Source organism: Diorhabda carinulata, chromosome 6, assembly GCF_026250575.1.
Source record: "Diorhabda carinulata isolate Delta chromosome 6, icDioCari1.1, whole genome shotgun sequence".
Taxonomy (NCBI): Eukaryota; Metazoa; Arthropoda; class Insecta; order Coleoptera; family Chrysomelidae; genus Diorhabda; species Diorhabda carinulata.
The window spans coordinates 4322661-4339133 of record NC_079465.1 but is presented as its reverse complement, the minus strand read 5'-3'; the positions used below and the strand labels follow the sequence as shown (position 1 = coordinate 4339133).

General features: G+C 30.5%; 1 protein-coding gene across 2 annotated transcripts in view; it reads right to left on the bottom strand.

The window, feature by feature from the left end:
- Positions 1-16473, bottom strand: part of LOC130895999 (paired box protein Pax-6) — a 92797-nt gene that overhangs the window by 57713 nt on the left and 18611 nt on the right. Inside the window, exons 3-4 of one of the 2 annotated variants that reach the window (XM_057803715.1) lie at positions 9447-9672; positions 9208-9400 (exon numbers count right to left, since the gene is read on the bottom strand). In XM_057803715.1, coding sequence (XP_057659698.1) covers positions 9208-9400; positions 9447-9672 — 419 coding nt within the window. The remainder of the gene's footprint in view (positions 1-9207; positions 9401-9446; positions 9673-16473) is intronic. The other variant, XM_057803716.1, reaches the window with a different exon arrangement.

Sequence of the window (16473 nt, the reverse complement as noted above, 5' to 3'; positions counted from 1 at the left end):
TATATACCTTCTATTTTTTATCCATATTGGTATCTGTAGTATTTTTTTAAAGGTAGAATGTTGTTGTTTTGATTGTAGTAAAGTTATTTGTGTTTATTGCGACATTCCGCCAAAATACCGTAGAATCGGAATCATATTTTCGCTACAAATAATCTGCAGTAGCGTCAAAATTAATCTTTCAATCATTTTTCATTTCAATCCCAAGGACGAGTACAAATATGCGAGTTAGGTTGCAATTGTAATCATTTTCATAACAATGTAATTATTTTAAAAAATTTATCAAATAAAACATCATAAACTTCTATTTCTATACCTAAACTAAATATGGAATATAAAATATTGGATATTATCCAAGAAAGTAGAATGAATATACTGACATTTCCATAAATTATGCAACAACTGGCAACCTTCCTAAAATTTCATAATTTATTTTATGATCTATCTCAAACTGTAATGATTCTTTATTTGTCCACAATTTATCCTGATGGGATAGTCCCCTTGACGTTGGTGATCATCATCAACTTTCTTTATTTTGAGCTGGTTTAAATAAATGTCCCGTTTCTTTTATCTCCCGCTTCTCTTATCCCAGTCCATTCTCTAATATTCCTCAACCAAGAGGCTTGTTTCCTTCCAATTCCTCTACGACCTTCAATTTTACCCATCGTAATCAACAGCTATTTTCCTGAATTTAATGTTATCCACCAACTCACGAACCGCATTTGCTCCGTTAAGGACTGGATCGTTTGTTTGCATAACTGTCCACGGTATCTTGAGCATGCGTCTATAAAACCACATTTCAAAAGCCTCTAATGGTAGATATTTTTAAAGTCCATGCTTCAACACCATATAAGAGAACTGACCATATGTAACATTTGATCATCCGTTTCCGAAAATTTTAAATTATCATTAGAAAAGAATGATCTCATTTTAAAAATCGAGATCCAGTTGTTCAGTAATGTAGCAACCAAGATATATGAAACTGGACACTCTTTGAATCGTATGTCTGTTTACCTGTAGCTGTGTCATAAATAAAAATAAATAATTAGAACAGCTAATGTTAAGACCCATCTCTCTGGCGTTTAAAACGTATCGCAGTATCCATTCAAGTCGTTACACACTACAACTGTATCGTCTGCGTATCTGATTGTATTTATAAGTTTACCGTTTACTCTTTATCAATTCACTACACGGGATTCGATGTCTCGTTTGTCATTCCCATTGAAATTTTGACAACTACTTACCTACTTTTGAGAAAATTCATCCACGAATCTTACGTGAAATCGTTTCAGCGTCAATTTCATTTGCGATTTCTATTTTTAATTGGATTTGAAAACCGAAAAATATACATCTTACATGATACTGACAACGAGAACTACATAAAATTAATTTGATATCTTAGTGTCGTGATTCGTCGTCGTTTCGCTCACAGCATATTAGGTTGCCTCCAAGAGAGGCTAATTGTTCCATTCGAATTAAATCACGTGTTAATTGAAAACAACCAAGACGATGATCATAAGCACAGAATCACGACGTCAAAATAGACAAATAAAATGCTCCAAATACCTCGACTCACTGATAACGGAAGATGGAAAATTAGAGAAAGAAATAAAAGAAAAACCAACAAACGCAGGAATACTATTGAAACCAATAGAATTGTTTTTTAGGGAATAAAAAAACACCCAGTGACATACCTATACTAACATATAGACACAGGTAAAAATACAAACAACGGAAATGAGATTCCTCCAGAAAATTTCGAACAAGACTCAATTAGATTAAAAACGAAACGTATAGGCAAATATTAAATACAAAACCTGCAGAGCAATACATAGAAGAAAATCAACTAAGTCGGTTCGGAGATGTGAAAAGGATGAGCGAGGAAAGGCTTGCAAGAAGAATACTAGAAGCCAGAACATTGAGAGCGAGGATATAGGAAGACCAAGAAAGAAATTTTTCCATCAAGTCCTGGAAGACTCTGTATATCACATAAACTGCAGCAGCAAATATATATAGTTTGAAGGAGAATGTGTAAATGTGTGTCAAGAGAACCCAAAACATTGAGAGTGGAATACCAAGGAAGACCTGAATGCACGAAATCAATAAAACGACTGAGAACTGAAGTAAACTTACATAAGTTACTACCACAAACAAAACATTGAAAGAAATGGAAAGAATTTGGATGAAACTTGATGAAAAAAGAAATTCAATACACTTAAGTGTAGATAATCATAAGGATTAAGTAAGTTGATTAGGCACTGGATGGTAAAATAATACGCAACGTGTGTAACTTCGTGCTCTTTTTCATAGAAAGAGCGTAATCTAAATTTTGTACTAAACTGAACGTAGCAAGACGTCTTCAGTATCTCGACCCGTATTGCCTATTCAAAGATTGACGTATTTTTGCGTTCAATTTAACACGAAATTCAGAGTACAACGACAAATTCGCGCGAAAGTATCGCGGCGAGAAAGAATCGCGGCGACCTTGCCATTTGGACAATAGTTCATACTCATACTCATAGTGAAACGTCGCGAATTTGAACTTAATACTGTCCTGCGATATCTTTAAATACAGTGAGGGCGAGTTTAAGCTTGTCCACAATTGAAAAAGGGTGCTCTGCTAGACATAAATAGATGTCACAGTCTGTCTTAAAGAAATTTTGAAAAAGCTATCGACGATCAAGTAAATTCTACAAGAATCTACAGCAAACAAGATAACAATATAATAAAAAACTCATTTATTAATTCCGAAATACGATGAAGATGCCATAGAAAAATTTTAATTGTACTGAGAGGTTAAAAGATGAACTTTCCACTATAGAAAATGTAAAATGTAAAGCCGATGAACCGAAATTTCATCGCTTGTGAAGAATGGCTTCAATTATTTCTAAATATATAATCTTATAAATAAACTTATAATCAACAAACCATTATATCATGTACATGAAGTATATTAGAATAGGCAAATTCAATATGAGGCAAAAATATTTTTAGCCGTAAAAATCGAATTTGTAGGAATCTGTTGGATTTTTATAATAATTTTAAAAGAAAACGCTTGGATTGATTATGTAAATTTCAAACTAGTCTTCGAGAATAAATACATAAATCATATCACAGATATTTATAAGTGAATCCCACATTTGTCACCATAAAAATCATTTTATTAATCCGGTCAATTTAGACATTCAAAGTTACATAAATTCCCATCAAGCTGAAAATCAGTAAAATTGTTTAAAATACAATTGAACATAGAATTTCAATGTTCTTCATCATTTCTGTGTGTAGAAAAAATTTTATTCAAGGTCACAGATCAAAAGAGTTTTTTGCAATTTTCAGCAAAACGGGGAGTTTTATTATAAAAATACTTTTTGAATTGTTATATCTCAGAAACGATGGCTCATACGAAAAAATTATTGATACGTTTTTTGTAGATAATTTTATGATCTACTATTTTTGTCTGAAGTATTTTCATGATAAAACTCACCGTTTTGCTGTTAATCGCAAAAAACTCATTTTTATGACCTTTGACCTTGAATAAAATTTTTTCCATGCACGGAAATGATGGGCAACATTCCAATTTCATTTTCAATTGATGTTTAAACAATTTTACTGATTTCCAGCTTGATGGGAATTTATGTAGCTTCATTCTTATTTTTTGGTCTAATTTGATCGGACTATTATAACAATATAAACAGATATGTTTATAGCTAAACTATTCATGAGTCACGTTTAAAAGCAAAATTATGGAGATTTTAGTATTTTCTTAGGGTTTTAGACGATATTTAATACGAAAAACTCAAATGTACAAAACTTCATCTTAAAACTCATTAAAAATGATATCAATCTGATGGTAGCTCGACACTATAAATTCTCTTGAAACCTGTTACTTGTCCTGGAGGACCCTGTATATTACATAGGCCTTTAAAGAAGTGGAAGAAAAATGTGTAAAATTGCTTATTGCTTTAGTTTAGTCATTCATAACAAAACAGAAAGTCCATTTCTAATTATATTCAAATTCTTTTTTATTAGAAACATAGCTTTTATTAGAAACAAACATAGCTTTTATCAGAAACATAGCTTTTATTAGAAACATAGCTTTTAATAAAAACATAGCTTTTATTAGAAACATAGCTTTTATTGGAAACATAGCTTTTATTCGAAACATAGCTTTTATTAGAAACAAACATAGCTTTTATCAGAAACATAGCTTTTATTAGAAACATAGCTTTTAATAGAAACATAGCTTTTATTAGAAACATAGATTTTATTAGAAACAAACATAGCTTTTATCAGAAACATAGCTTTTATTAGAAACATAGCTTTTATTCGAAACATAGCTTTTATCAGAAACATAGCTTTTATTAGAAACATAGCTTTTATTCGAAACATAGCTTTTATTAAAAACATAGATTTTATTAGAAACAAACATAGCTTTTATCAGAAACATAGCTTTTATTAGAAACATAGCTTTTAATAGAAACATAGATTTTATTAGAAACAAACATAGCTTTTATCAGAAACATAGCTTTTATTAGAAACATAGCTTTTATTCGAAACATAGCTTTTATTAGAAACAAACATAGCTTTTATCAGAAACATAGTTTTTATTAGAAACATAGCTTTTATTCGAAACATAGCTTTTATTAGAAACATAGCTTTTATTAGAAACAAACATAGCTTTTATCAGAAACATAGCTTTTATTAGAAACATAGCTTTTAATAGAAACATAGATTTTATTAGAAACAAACATAGCTTTTATCAGAAACATAGCTTTTATTAGAAACATAGCTTTTATTCGAAACATAGCTTTTATTAGAAATATAGATTTTATTAGAAACAAACATAGCTTTTATCAGAAACATAGCTTTTATTAGAAACAAACATAGCTTTTATCAGAAACATAGCTTTTATTAGAAACATAGCTTGAAATATTGTAAATAAATCAAATTGGATCATCTTCTTTATATTACCAAGATTTAGAAAGCAGCCTTGTAGCCGTACTTGAGAGGAGCTTCTTGTATAAACTTGAAGTGTCAAAAAAACCGATAAGACATTCATTTCTTTTATTGCTTTAACCAATCTGGCAATCAAAATCGAGAAAAGTATAACATGTACCCTCGTAACTACATTCCACGTACAATTTAGTCATTCATAATGTAACAGAAAGTCCATTTCTAAATATATATTCAAATTCTTTTTTATCAGAAACATAGCTTGAAATATTGTAGCTAAATCAAATTGGATCATTTTCTTTATATTACCAAGATTTAGAAAGCAGCCTTGCAGCCGTACTTGAGAGGAGCTTCTTGTGATGCTTCAAGTATCATTAAATTTGTAAAATTCTCTTTGGAGACTAAAAGCGTGCAAATTAATTAGGTGAAAAAGGCCCTTTTCCAATATTTATAGAATAATTTTATCTACCAAATATAAAAGTGTGTAAACCATATTTGAATGAAAGATATTGAATTAAGACATAGGTTTTTACTATTTAAATTAAACACTGAATGAAGAGGCTCAATAAGTTTTAACGAAAATGTATGTTACGACGTTCTTAACAATGCCCAAAGAACAAAAGAATTGGAAAAACGTCGCCATTAGAATTATCGTTTCCGTATACTTAAAAATCTTATAAAAACAATTTTCTAATAATTTATCTCATTCTGAAATTATTGGATTCAATAAACCGATAAAAGAATAAATAAAGATATAACAGATTGCTTTGGAATAAATTTTTTGTTACATAATAAGAGGGTTCTCCAATTGTCATCGACGAAGAATACGACGAAAGATAAAATGGCGGAGTTCCGGTTCGCCATTGGACAGATGGGCTCGTTTGTTTTTATGATGATAAAAGGCGGGATGTGTGTTGCAGTTTGACGCCAGGTGCTTTAGTTTTTGGTTTGTAAGTAGCCGTTTCGGCTTGTATAGGGATAAAGGGAGGGAGATCCCATTATAAAGCGGTGTTTACCTTGCGGGTTATGAATGTTTTTAATAATTTTGTATGACAATGTAAAATAAGGGGTTGAATTAGGGATGTTACGTTAGGGAATATAAATAAACTGTGCGGTTGGAATAGAGTCGATGATACATTTTGTCGTTTAGCATTTTAATTCGTGGAATGACACAAAAATTTAGGAAGAAATCTACGACATGTACAAGTATTTCTACATACATGGTCTGATTAAATTCAATCCGGGTTGGTGCATTTAAACTGTGCGGTTTTAGTAATATCTTTCTTTCCTAAATTACTAAAATCTTTATGGATGTTCGTGTGGTTTATGAGCGCCATATCTCAATGTGTGTGTCTGTCACCTGTTTATGATGTCTGAAGATATTGAATGAAGTTGAGCTACGAGTTAACATGAACCTAAGGCTATGAAATCGTTGATAATGTTGTAATGTTGTTTAAGGGAATCTACTTTAAAACAAAGTAAGTATATGAGTGACACAAAGCCTTCAGTGAAAGCCATAAAGTCGTCGAAATCTGTCAACGCTGGTAACATCGAAAATGGTGCTCTAAAATTGTCGTGTTGGCATCTGAAAGATAACAGAGGCTCCCAACATCTCTTATAGATCGATTCAACATATTTTGATTAATGTGAATCGTGTCAATGCTTGATTCCTACCAAAAGACCAGAACTATTCACAACAAATTATTGGTTTATGAATGTGACGTCTAAATGGCTCAATAATCTAGCGAATGGACTTCTAAAAATTAGTTGAATCCGAAAATGCCACCACAAAAATCATGATACTGTGACATGGTCTTTTCATCAAACACGAAACGAGAGTCGCCGCTTTATATATCTCTATATTCGCCAGATTTGACTCTATGCGACTTGTTCCTCTTCTCGAACTTCAAAAATCCGCTGCAGGATACGCGCCATGAGTCCATTAATGGAATAAAAACTAATTCGCTGAAGGCTATCCCAGCCAAGGATTACAAGTGTATAGAAAATTGTATTTATCGGTCCTGGTCAAATTTTGTTTATTTTTGAACAAACACTGCGATATTCTTTCTCGAATCAATTAATTTTATTGGAGGAAACCAATTTATAGCTGATTTATAAACAATTAAAAGTGATTTATTCGGAAATTTTCAGGATGCTATTAATTCTCAGTTATATAATCCTTGGAAGCCCTTTGGCACGAAATGTTTTGTATTAATTGCAAAGCGCCTGCGTAAAATTTTCATCGATAACAAAATGCGATACGCACTGCGTGTAGGTGATGAAATATCTTCCTACACCTTGCTAAAACGAAAACACAATCAGGACCGGGACTTTTTTCGGTAGTCAAATATTTAAATAAGTTTTTTTTGCGTCCATTTTAAAATAACTTTTAAGCGAGATTTGGTTAATATCTACTGAGTTATGAACATTTTTTTTCGTCTACATTGTTAAGTGCTTCTTGAAATAAAAAAAATTGATTTGAATCTTTTGGAATATAGGAAACATCATTGGTGACAAAATTAGTTCAACTTAACAAAGCAGATAGAAGACACATTTTCATATTTTGCTTCTTATTCCTTGTAATATTTTGTGTGTCACATTCTCTAAAGTAAACAGACTTGACTTGAAAAGTATTAAGGGGACTCTTCTTTAGAGAAAAGAACTATCATTCACCATAGAACATCCGCCTTCCGTCGAATAATTTACGACCAAACGTGAAAGAAAAGAAAGAAATTTCGAGTTTTAAAATTTAGATGAGAAATCACCTAACGAGAAATAATCTAATCAGATCAATTCTTAGAAGAAACGAAATCAATAGATTGTTATTTTTTACCGCTCTCATGTACGATTTGTAAGGAGAAAAACTGTTCACTTGGAACAAACTGAATCATAAGAATTTGGAGAATTTGTAAATCTGAAGCAATACGTGGATTAAAAAATGGAAAAGATACTTCTCCAACCTAATTAATGCGGAGCGGCATGAACTTCGGAAGAGATAGTACTGAGAATTCCAATAGAATTTGAAAAAAGACAAAAAGACTTTTCTCTAAGACTATAAAAAGCTTCTAGACATTAAAAGATAAAAATAGGAATGATGAGACGTTTGAACGAAAATGGAAAGACAATTATTAGATGAAATTTTGAATTTAGAGAAAATTGGGATCGTAAACTTGTAGATGATAGAGTCGTATTATAAAAGAGAGAAGATAAAAGTAAAGACAACGCAAAAAATGTGGTAAGAACATCAAAAAAGAAAATGAAATTACGTGGTAAAAGAAAATGGTCAATACAAATATATAAACTAATCGTTAACACGTTATATATGTGTAGAAGGAGAACCAAAAATAAGAATAAAGGAAAGAATAAATAGAAACAAGAAGCTTTCATAACTTAACAACATTAATTGAAAATAAAAACGAAAATAAACGTTTCAAAATCGAGGAAAAGACTAAAATTAACTTAGATAAATAAACAAATAAGCAAAATAAAAGCAATAAAATATTTGAAAAAAGATAAAAGGGTAAGAGAATTGAATAAATTGAAAATAACGAAATGAGAAAGAAACTGGGAATATAATATACAACAGACTATGTAAAAAGAAGAAAATAAAGTAGATGTAAACAGAAATTCAATATAATTGTTAAAGATATGAAGTAAAACCTGTTGGTTTGAGGATGAGAAATTGGTCAAAAATGTGAAAAAAATTGGATGGAAATCGATGTACAAATAGAATCCTACACCAGGGAAGGTAGAAGTACTGGACTATATATTATTGATGTGAATATAAGTAAACTTTTTGTTTATTAGGTTCTAAATTTATATAAAAATCGTTTTGAAAAATTAATCTTGAATGAAGATCAGTCATCAAGAATAACTATTTTTTTATAGCTGTTAACGAAAATGTTTTTCGTTCTATAAAAACATTTAACGACATTAATTCTCAAGGGTCTTTTTTCCACGATGATTTTACTACCACCAAATTTTAGTTGCTTCCTTATTTCGGTTTTTTCTTTTTTGGTTTTATGGTCTATTAAAGGGAAAGTAAATTTTTACGAGGGCAAGGAAATTTTTATGAGAGAAAACCCCTATTGATAATTTTTTTAATAAACTACTTGATAACGTATAAGATCTAATCCTTTATATGTTCAATAGAAAAGATACGATTTTCACCTCGCAATAAATTATTTAAACTCTTGTGATGTAAAAGTACTAATTTCAAATAAAATTTTCATGGAATATGATAATATTCATACTTACACTGGGTATATTATCGTTATTGCACACTGCTTCGCTCAACAGCCTGTCCCTGATTTCCCAAGCGAATATCGAAGGACACTCCCTTTTGAACTCGGCGATTTTATTCACGACAGGCGTCGTAGCAACCCTAGGCTTCGATCCACCAATAGCTCTTGGTTTTATAGATCCGGTTTCGTAATACCTGTCAACAAAACTACCATCAGCCAAACATACAGCCACATTTGTTACCAGAATATTACCTGCCCAATATTTTTGAGACACAACCGTTGGATACTTGCAATATTCTTGAGATGTCGCATGGACGTGCTCCCGAATGAGCCAATTCCACGATTTTTTGTCGAGTCGAATCTGGAAGTGGTCGACCGTTTACGTAGACACCTCCTAATTGATTGATACCACTGTGTCCGGCTGTGGAACATCCAAACAATGAATTTTGGCCCATTGCATGATGCATGAAGTCCTCTTCTGAAAAGAGGTAACATATTTCATCGATTCAATCCATCGCTTACTTGAATCGATAATATCACATGATATAAGCGAAATTATAACAAATCTAATTAACAGAAGGATATTTTAAGATGATGTTTTTTAATATTTAAGATTGTTGTACAGTTTATATTCATTCATAAAATTAGAAATATAGAAAACTTTATAAAGCTACGGGTAATTACCTATTACCAAGTTTCGTATTTTTTCAGGATATGGTACTGATATGTGGATGATATTTTTGCTATATTTGATACGAAAAAACAGATGTGGAAGAATTCATTTTGGAACTCAATTCAAAATATCTATAAAGTTAACTTGTGAAGTGAAAAAAAAAGGAAAGTTATCATTTTTAGATACATAGTCTCCATTTCCTGGTACATTGCTTAATTCATTTTCCACTCAGCACCAAAAGATAATAATAACAACAAGGAATAACAATAACAATAAGGAAAGTACTTTTATCATATATTTATTATTATAGATGTGTATATACGTTATTCAACCGTTATAAATATAACAAATATCTCTGACAAATAAACTTTTTCTAAAATAGATAATGGTACCTTTCATCCTGTTTCTACAAAGGGATTGGAAGGAATTATCAATAGAGTAGGTTAGAAATAGAAATTGACTCATAAATCCAGCATTAAATTAAAAAGACTGTTGAATCATCCCATTCCAGATTTAGAAAAGAGACGTATTTGTGAAATTAGCTGTAATGATTGTGTCGAAAAGTACGTTGGGCAGACTAAGAGATTCATTAGTGTACGGTTTAAAGACCACATAGGTAATTTGGAATGTGGACTAACCGCTCGCTGCCAATAATAATCATAAAGTAAATATAAATAAAATAAAAGTGATGAATGCATTGAGATTTTTGAAAACAGTTTAAATAGCAACAAAGAGCTTTATCCTTACAGTCCTCTCTATTTGTTAATGAAATGAATGTAAAATTTCACGCCGAAGAGGTTTTTTCACTGGAATTGTTTTTCGCTACCACTACAGCAACACTCACAATTACACTGAAAGTAAACTGTTTACCTTCAGTCTCTGAAGACGATAACTTGGATATCGAAACCAGCGTCAGGGAATGTAATTGTGAGTGTTGGTGTAGCGGTAGTGTAAACAGTATCTTCAGTATGAAGGAACAGCTTAGTACTAAGAGAAACAATTTAGAAGGAATAAAATATATAGAAAACATAACATAAATACAGAAAACCTTTTTCCCCAGATCTGTTCTATCCCCTCGTTCTTCTCTTATTTATTCTGTTTCGATTTTCTATTCTCAGTAGGAGCTAAGATAAATCAGATCAACTGTTAGACCATCATTAAGAGCTCTAACAACCCAGTTTTCTCCTGATAATTCATCTCATCCCATACTAAATAAATACTAAATCAATTATATAAGAATTATAATTGAAAGAAAAGATTTAAAGTTCATCTGGACTGAAAGTCACATTTCTAAAAAAGCCAAAAATGGATGGAAGACTTCAGAATTCAAACATTGTGATAGATTTAGTGTAATTCTGATTGAATATTAAAAACAAATGGAAAAAGTGCTTGAAAATCATTTTGCAAGTAATATACCTGAACTTAAATAACACTAGATTAATATAAGAGTCGTTTATACCAGAATTTTGCCAAAAATTAACATAAATGCGACGTTTGAAGATATTAAATTGATCTTAGATCTGTTCTTAAGAACCTGCTACATGTTTCAATGTTTCTTTCCTAGGAGTGTTGATTGAAATCTTGACATACTAAAAAATATAATTTCAGTTTTTTAATTTTCTAATCATCCAAAATGTGCGTATTTACTATAAGTCTATTTAGATAAATTTGAATGATTTGATGAAGTTATTCCTTTGTTTTGTATGTGGAATTTCATATAGAATTAAATATAATCGTATATAAATGTGGAATATATATTTTTTTAAAATTAAAACTAACAATGTAATACAATAATGTCGAGTGAATAACAACACAAAACTTCCAAAGCTAAGCGGATTTCAACTTGAAAGCAGGAGCGTTTAAGTGCGTTTTAATCTGATAATATATTAGTGAATAGATAGAGAGTCGAGGAAAGGGAGATTGGGGTACTACTATATTCAAACAGTGGTGTACGATTTATAGATATAATAAAATGAAACAGACAAAAGAATTGACATTGAAATAATAGAACGAATCAAATGAAAAACTAGAATTAAGAGAAGAGAATAAAAAAGTCCGAGTGGATTCCTTCACTGGTTCTGGGAATATGGAAATATATCATCTACAATATTCTTATTTCCTTCTTCAATTTCTCCAGGTATATCAAAGTAATTATCTCACTTAATGTCGCCTCATAAAAATATTAGTGATATTCTATCATTTATAATAGAATTGAAAAAAAAAGGAGAATGGAAAAAAATATGAATTCCCTCTGAGTCGGGTAAAATATCAAAAAGTGATATTTAGTGGAAATATATCAACTATAATATTCTTTCCTTCTTCAGGTTTCCATTCCTTTCTGTGTCCTACTAATATTTTCACTACAATTATGGTTTTTATCTACTTTTCGGCTATCTACCGTTTGGTCTATCCACTACTTCTCAGTGTACGTCTTTTCTTATCTTAATAGTACTTCCTGGTTCCATCATTTTTCTTTCAAATCTATGTTATATTGTGCGGAGAATATGTCAATAACAATTTAACTATTTTTTCTTTATTTCACTTATTATTGGCTCTTACTTGTTAGTTGTCTTCATTTCTAAATTTGCTCTACCTCATTTTTCTACGTTATTCTTGTTAGGGATTACATTTCAAATAAGCTGATCTAAATTACGATCTTTTTTAATGTCGATTCAATGTCCCTTTTTTTCGATTTCTCTACTCTATCATCCATCATTATAGTTTCTATATATTCAATCGCTATTTTTATATCCGGTATCTCGCTCTATACCTATATGGTTTTTATTTCTATTTTGATCCTATTGTTTATAACATATAATCATCACTTTGTTTTCACGGGTATATAATTCCATTATTATATTTTCTACTTCTTTAGGTCACATTAGATCATATTGGTTAAAAAAACCATCATCTGCATATAGTAGTGAATATATTTTTTATGGTTTCAGACACTTGTAGTCTATTATCGAATTCAACTGCTCAGTTTTTTCTTTCATTCGTTTCATTATTCTACGCATAACTGATATAAATAATATTGGGCTCAGGCTACCCCATTTTCCATTAGATATCTGCTGATTTCAATCCTGATATTTGTATTTCAGCATTTACCGTGTCATATAAACTTCTGATAAATCCATTTTGCAATTATCATCAAAAAGGTAAAGTCATAAATAAAACACTAATTGTTCAATTATCAATTTGTATAATAATTGATGATGCTATAGATCGAAATAAAATTTGAATCAATTAACAATAGTTACAATAATTATGTGTTCAAACATTCTGTAGCATCTTTACGGTTATTTGATTCATTTTGTGCCTTATTTGGTGTTTTAAATGATTGTTATATTGGAGATTTTTAATGGCCTCACGAATAATAAACCAGAGTAGCTAGATCTTGATTCGATTGCATCACATCTATCAATCTACCAACTTGTTGTTTCATAAATATCTGTGTCTATGTGTACATTATCAGTCTGAAATTGTCTTTTTTTTATATATATAAAAAATCAACGTCCTTTGTTTGTTGTTATCATGAATCATTTCTTGATTACTGATTATTAAATAAATTCTTGGGTTTTGTTCCGCCTATGTCGTCCAGTAGCAGTTACCAGATTTCGAAGTTACTAAGTTGCTTTGAAACCATACAATGCATATACCTCTGTTTGATGTGCTATATTATACCAATTTGGTTCACAATAGATTGGAAATTGGATCTTTAGATCAAATTATATTGATAATATGGAGTTTCCACAAAAGATATCACATCCTAAGAGAATCACAAGTTTCAACCAATAGCCTGCCATAAGATAAGCTCATTATGATTCTATCCATTCAGCTTCATTATTTTTATCAATTGAATTATTGGTGAAGAATGATATTGAAGTCTCATTTTTGGAAGAATTTTGTTGAAAAACTCACTTTTTGTTTACTAGAAACGATGAGTTAAATAGCAATGTGAATCTTTATATCATATTTTTAATATTGTGAATTATGACCCATCTAACACATTAAGACACGTTGATAATCAAATTTCTGTTAATCCTGCTGAATGAAATACCTATTTGACTTGGCCTTATACACATTTGTCTTTATTCACTATTCGCATGTAGTCACTAATCTACCTTCTGCGTAATCATTCAAAGTGGGAAATCACGCTTGGAAAAGCATAAAATAGGACAAAGATTAAATCCTGTCTTGAAAATGGCGGCGTACATCGCGCTTCTACGCAATTCAAGTCAAGTTTCCGGGTGTTAATCTTCTCATACAGGAAAAGCCGTGAAATTTGTGAAAGTTTAGTTTTTCCGATAATTACTTTTATAAAACATTCTAAAGTATATGAAAATAGTTTTATTAAAAGCTATCTTCATATTTGGATAAGGTATAAATGAATTACCACAAATTTTATACGATGTGTTTTTAATATTTGTTTTGTTGTGGAAAAATACGCTGATTTTGGAAGTAGGAACTTTTTTAAACAAAAAATGAAAACTTATTTTAATAAAATAAGACCTAATTATGGAATATGAAGTTGTACATACTGCCAAAAGTCCACTCCTCACAAATTGCATGATAGTTATTGAAAAAATAATTAATTAAATCAAATTCTAAAATAATTTTGATAAATTTGACAATATCCTACAGGTGATTTGAATTTCTTTTGAACATGCCTCGGATAAAATTCTTATTTGTGCCATTTACTTTTTAAAATTTGCTTGCTAAATCATTTAGACTTTGCTTTTCAAGTACCCCAATACAAATAAGCCCAAAAGTTTGAGATCTGGGAATCTCGGTGATGAAAATTAGGAAAAAAATTAATTTTAGCACTAATTCTTCTTGCATCAAAAGTATTACTCCAATTAGATGTTCGTCGTGTTCCTATAATTTGATTATCTACATTTCTTACCCAAACAATCAGTTTTTTGGGCGTTGTAGATGGCGTAGCCTCTTCCAGTGTAATTTTTATTCCCCCAATATCTTTTCTATCTAATAATTTCTTTACAAAACTTGAGTTTTTTTTGTGGAAAAGAAATATGATATGATATAATTGGGCTCTACACAAAAAGCAAGGATATGAAAGATGATTTAAATGATATTTTCAAAATCTTTATCAAGCCGAGGTAAGGAAGAAACAAATTTAATTTAGCTTGAAATGTTTATTGCCGTAAATAAAAGAAGAAAAGTTATAAGAGAGTTAACAATAAGTAAAAAATAATTAATACTTTCTCATTCTAACCTAACTATTCTTAAAACTTTTTTGTGGTAAATTGAAAATCCGCAATTTTTTTATTATTTTGAACCTAATACCATAATTTTTTGTACCAATTATTGTTCAATATTTTATATGATATCGAACATTTGCTCATTTTGTTCAATCTTAAATGCTGCTGATAGTTTTTTGTTATGTCTTAATGATTATTTAAAAGTTCGTATGTTTGCCCATCTCTAGGACTCACTTCGGCAGATCAGACTTTCGATCTTTCGGATTTGACACATGTAGTGTGCGCTAGATAAACAAAATGTTTTCTAAATGTGCCTGTGCGCTCGATGGACGTGCGCTCCTTGCACCCCATCCAAATATTTGGTGATAACTGCTGAAAAACTAATGAAAGTGATCAAATTTCATAGATACGAATCTACTCATCGATAGAAATCATTCAAAAATCTTTTAAAACTATGAAAAAAATGCCGAAAAATATCTTATTTATTCAAAATTTCCAAAATATAATATTGTGATTGTTATAGAAAAAAATATTACAACATTTTTTTCAGATTTGAGAATAAGATAAGTAGCGAGAATCCTCTTTTCGTATATATCGGAATCAAGGGAGAAAAATCCACGGGCGCAAGAATAAACCTCAGAATCAAAACCGATTTCGGATACACAGTTTACGTTAACCCTCAAGACGCCTTCCAAAAAATTATAAATAGATAATATAAAGCTATATAATCACATAGAATATCTAGTGAAATTTCTTCTGTTATTAAAAAAATACTAAGTAATAAATAAGTATTTTGTGATTGTCTTTTCATTGTTGTTTTCTTCTTCACTGTACTTTGGTTCCTCAAAAAAAATATTCGGATAAATCAACTCTTTTCAACTGATTATATATACGAGGATGTTTGAATCATTCTACAAGAGTGCAATCTTGTCAGTTTTGTCATCTGCGGCTTCACCATTACTATAGACCTAATGAACATGTTTGTTTCTTCTATCAGAGCCTCTTAAAAATCAAATAATCGTTGTCCCACAAGCTTTGTTTATAGAGGATATTATACTATTTAAAAATGTGTTCTAATCTCCATATTTGGTTCATCTGAGGGAAAAAGTTTGTCGACTAAATATTTGTGAATGAGCCGAAAAAGTTCCAAGTAACAGTTTCCAGTTGTTTCTGTCTCAAACAATCCAAAATTGCTGCTGTTAATAAACTTACTTGAGTTATCAGCAAATGCCTTACTTTCTGGACATCAAGACAGTTAGCCTGAAAGTAGGAGTGTCGCACTCAAAACAAGGTAAGCTTTAGTTACCACTTAAGTATCTCTGCAAAAGCTTAAGCTATCTTACTGTTTGAGGTCAGATTGAATTCAATATTCCTTGATAAATAT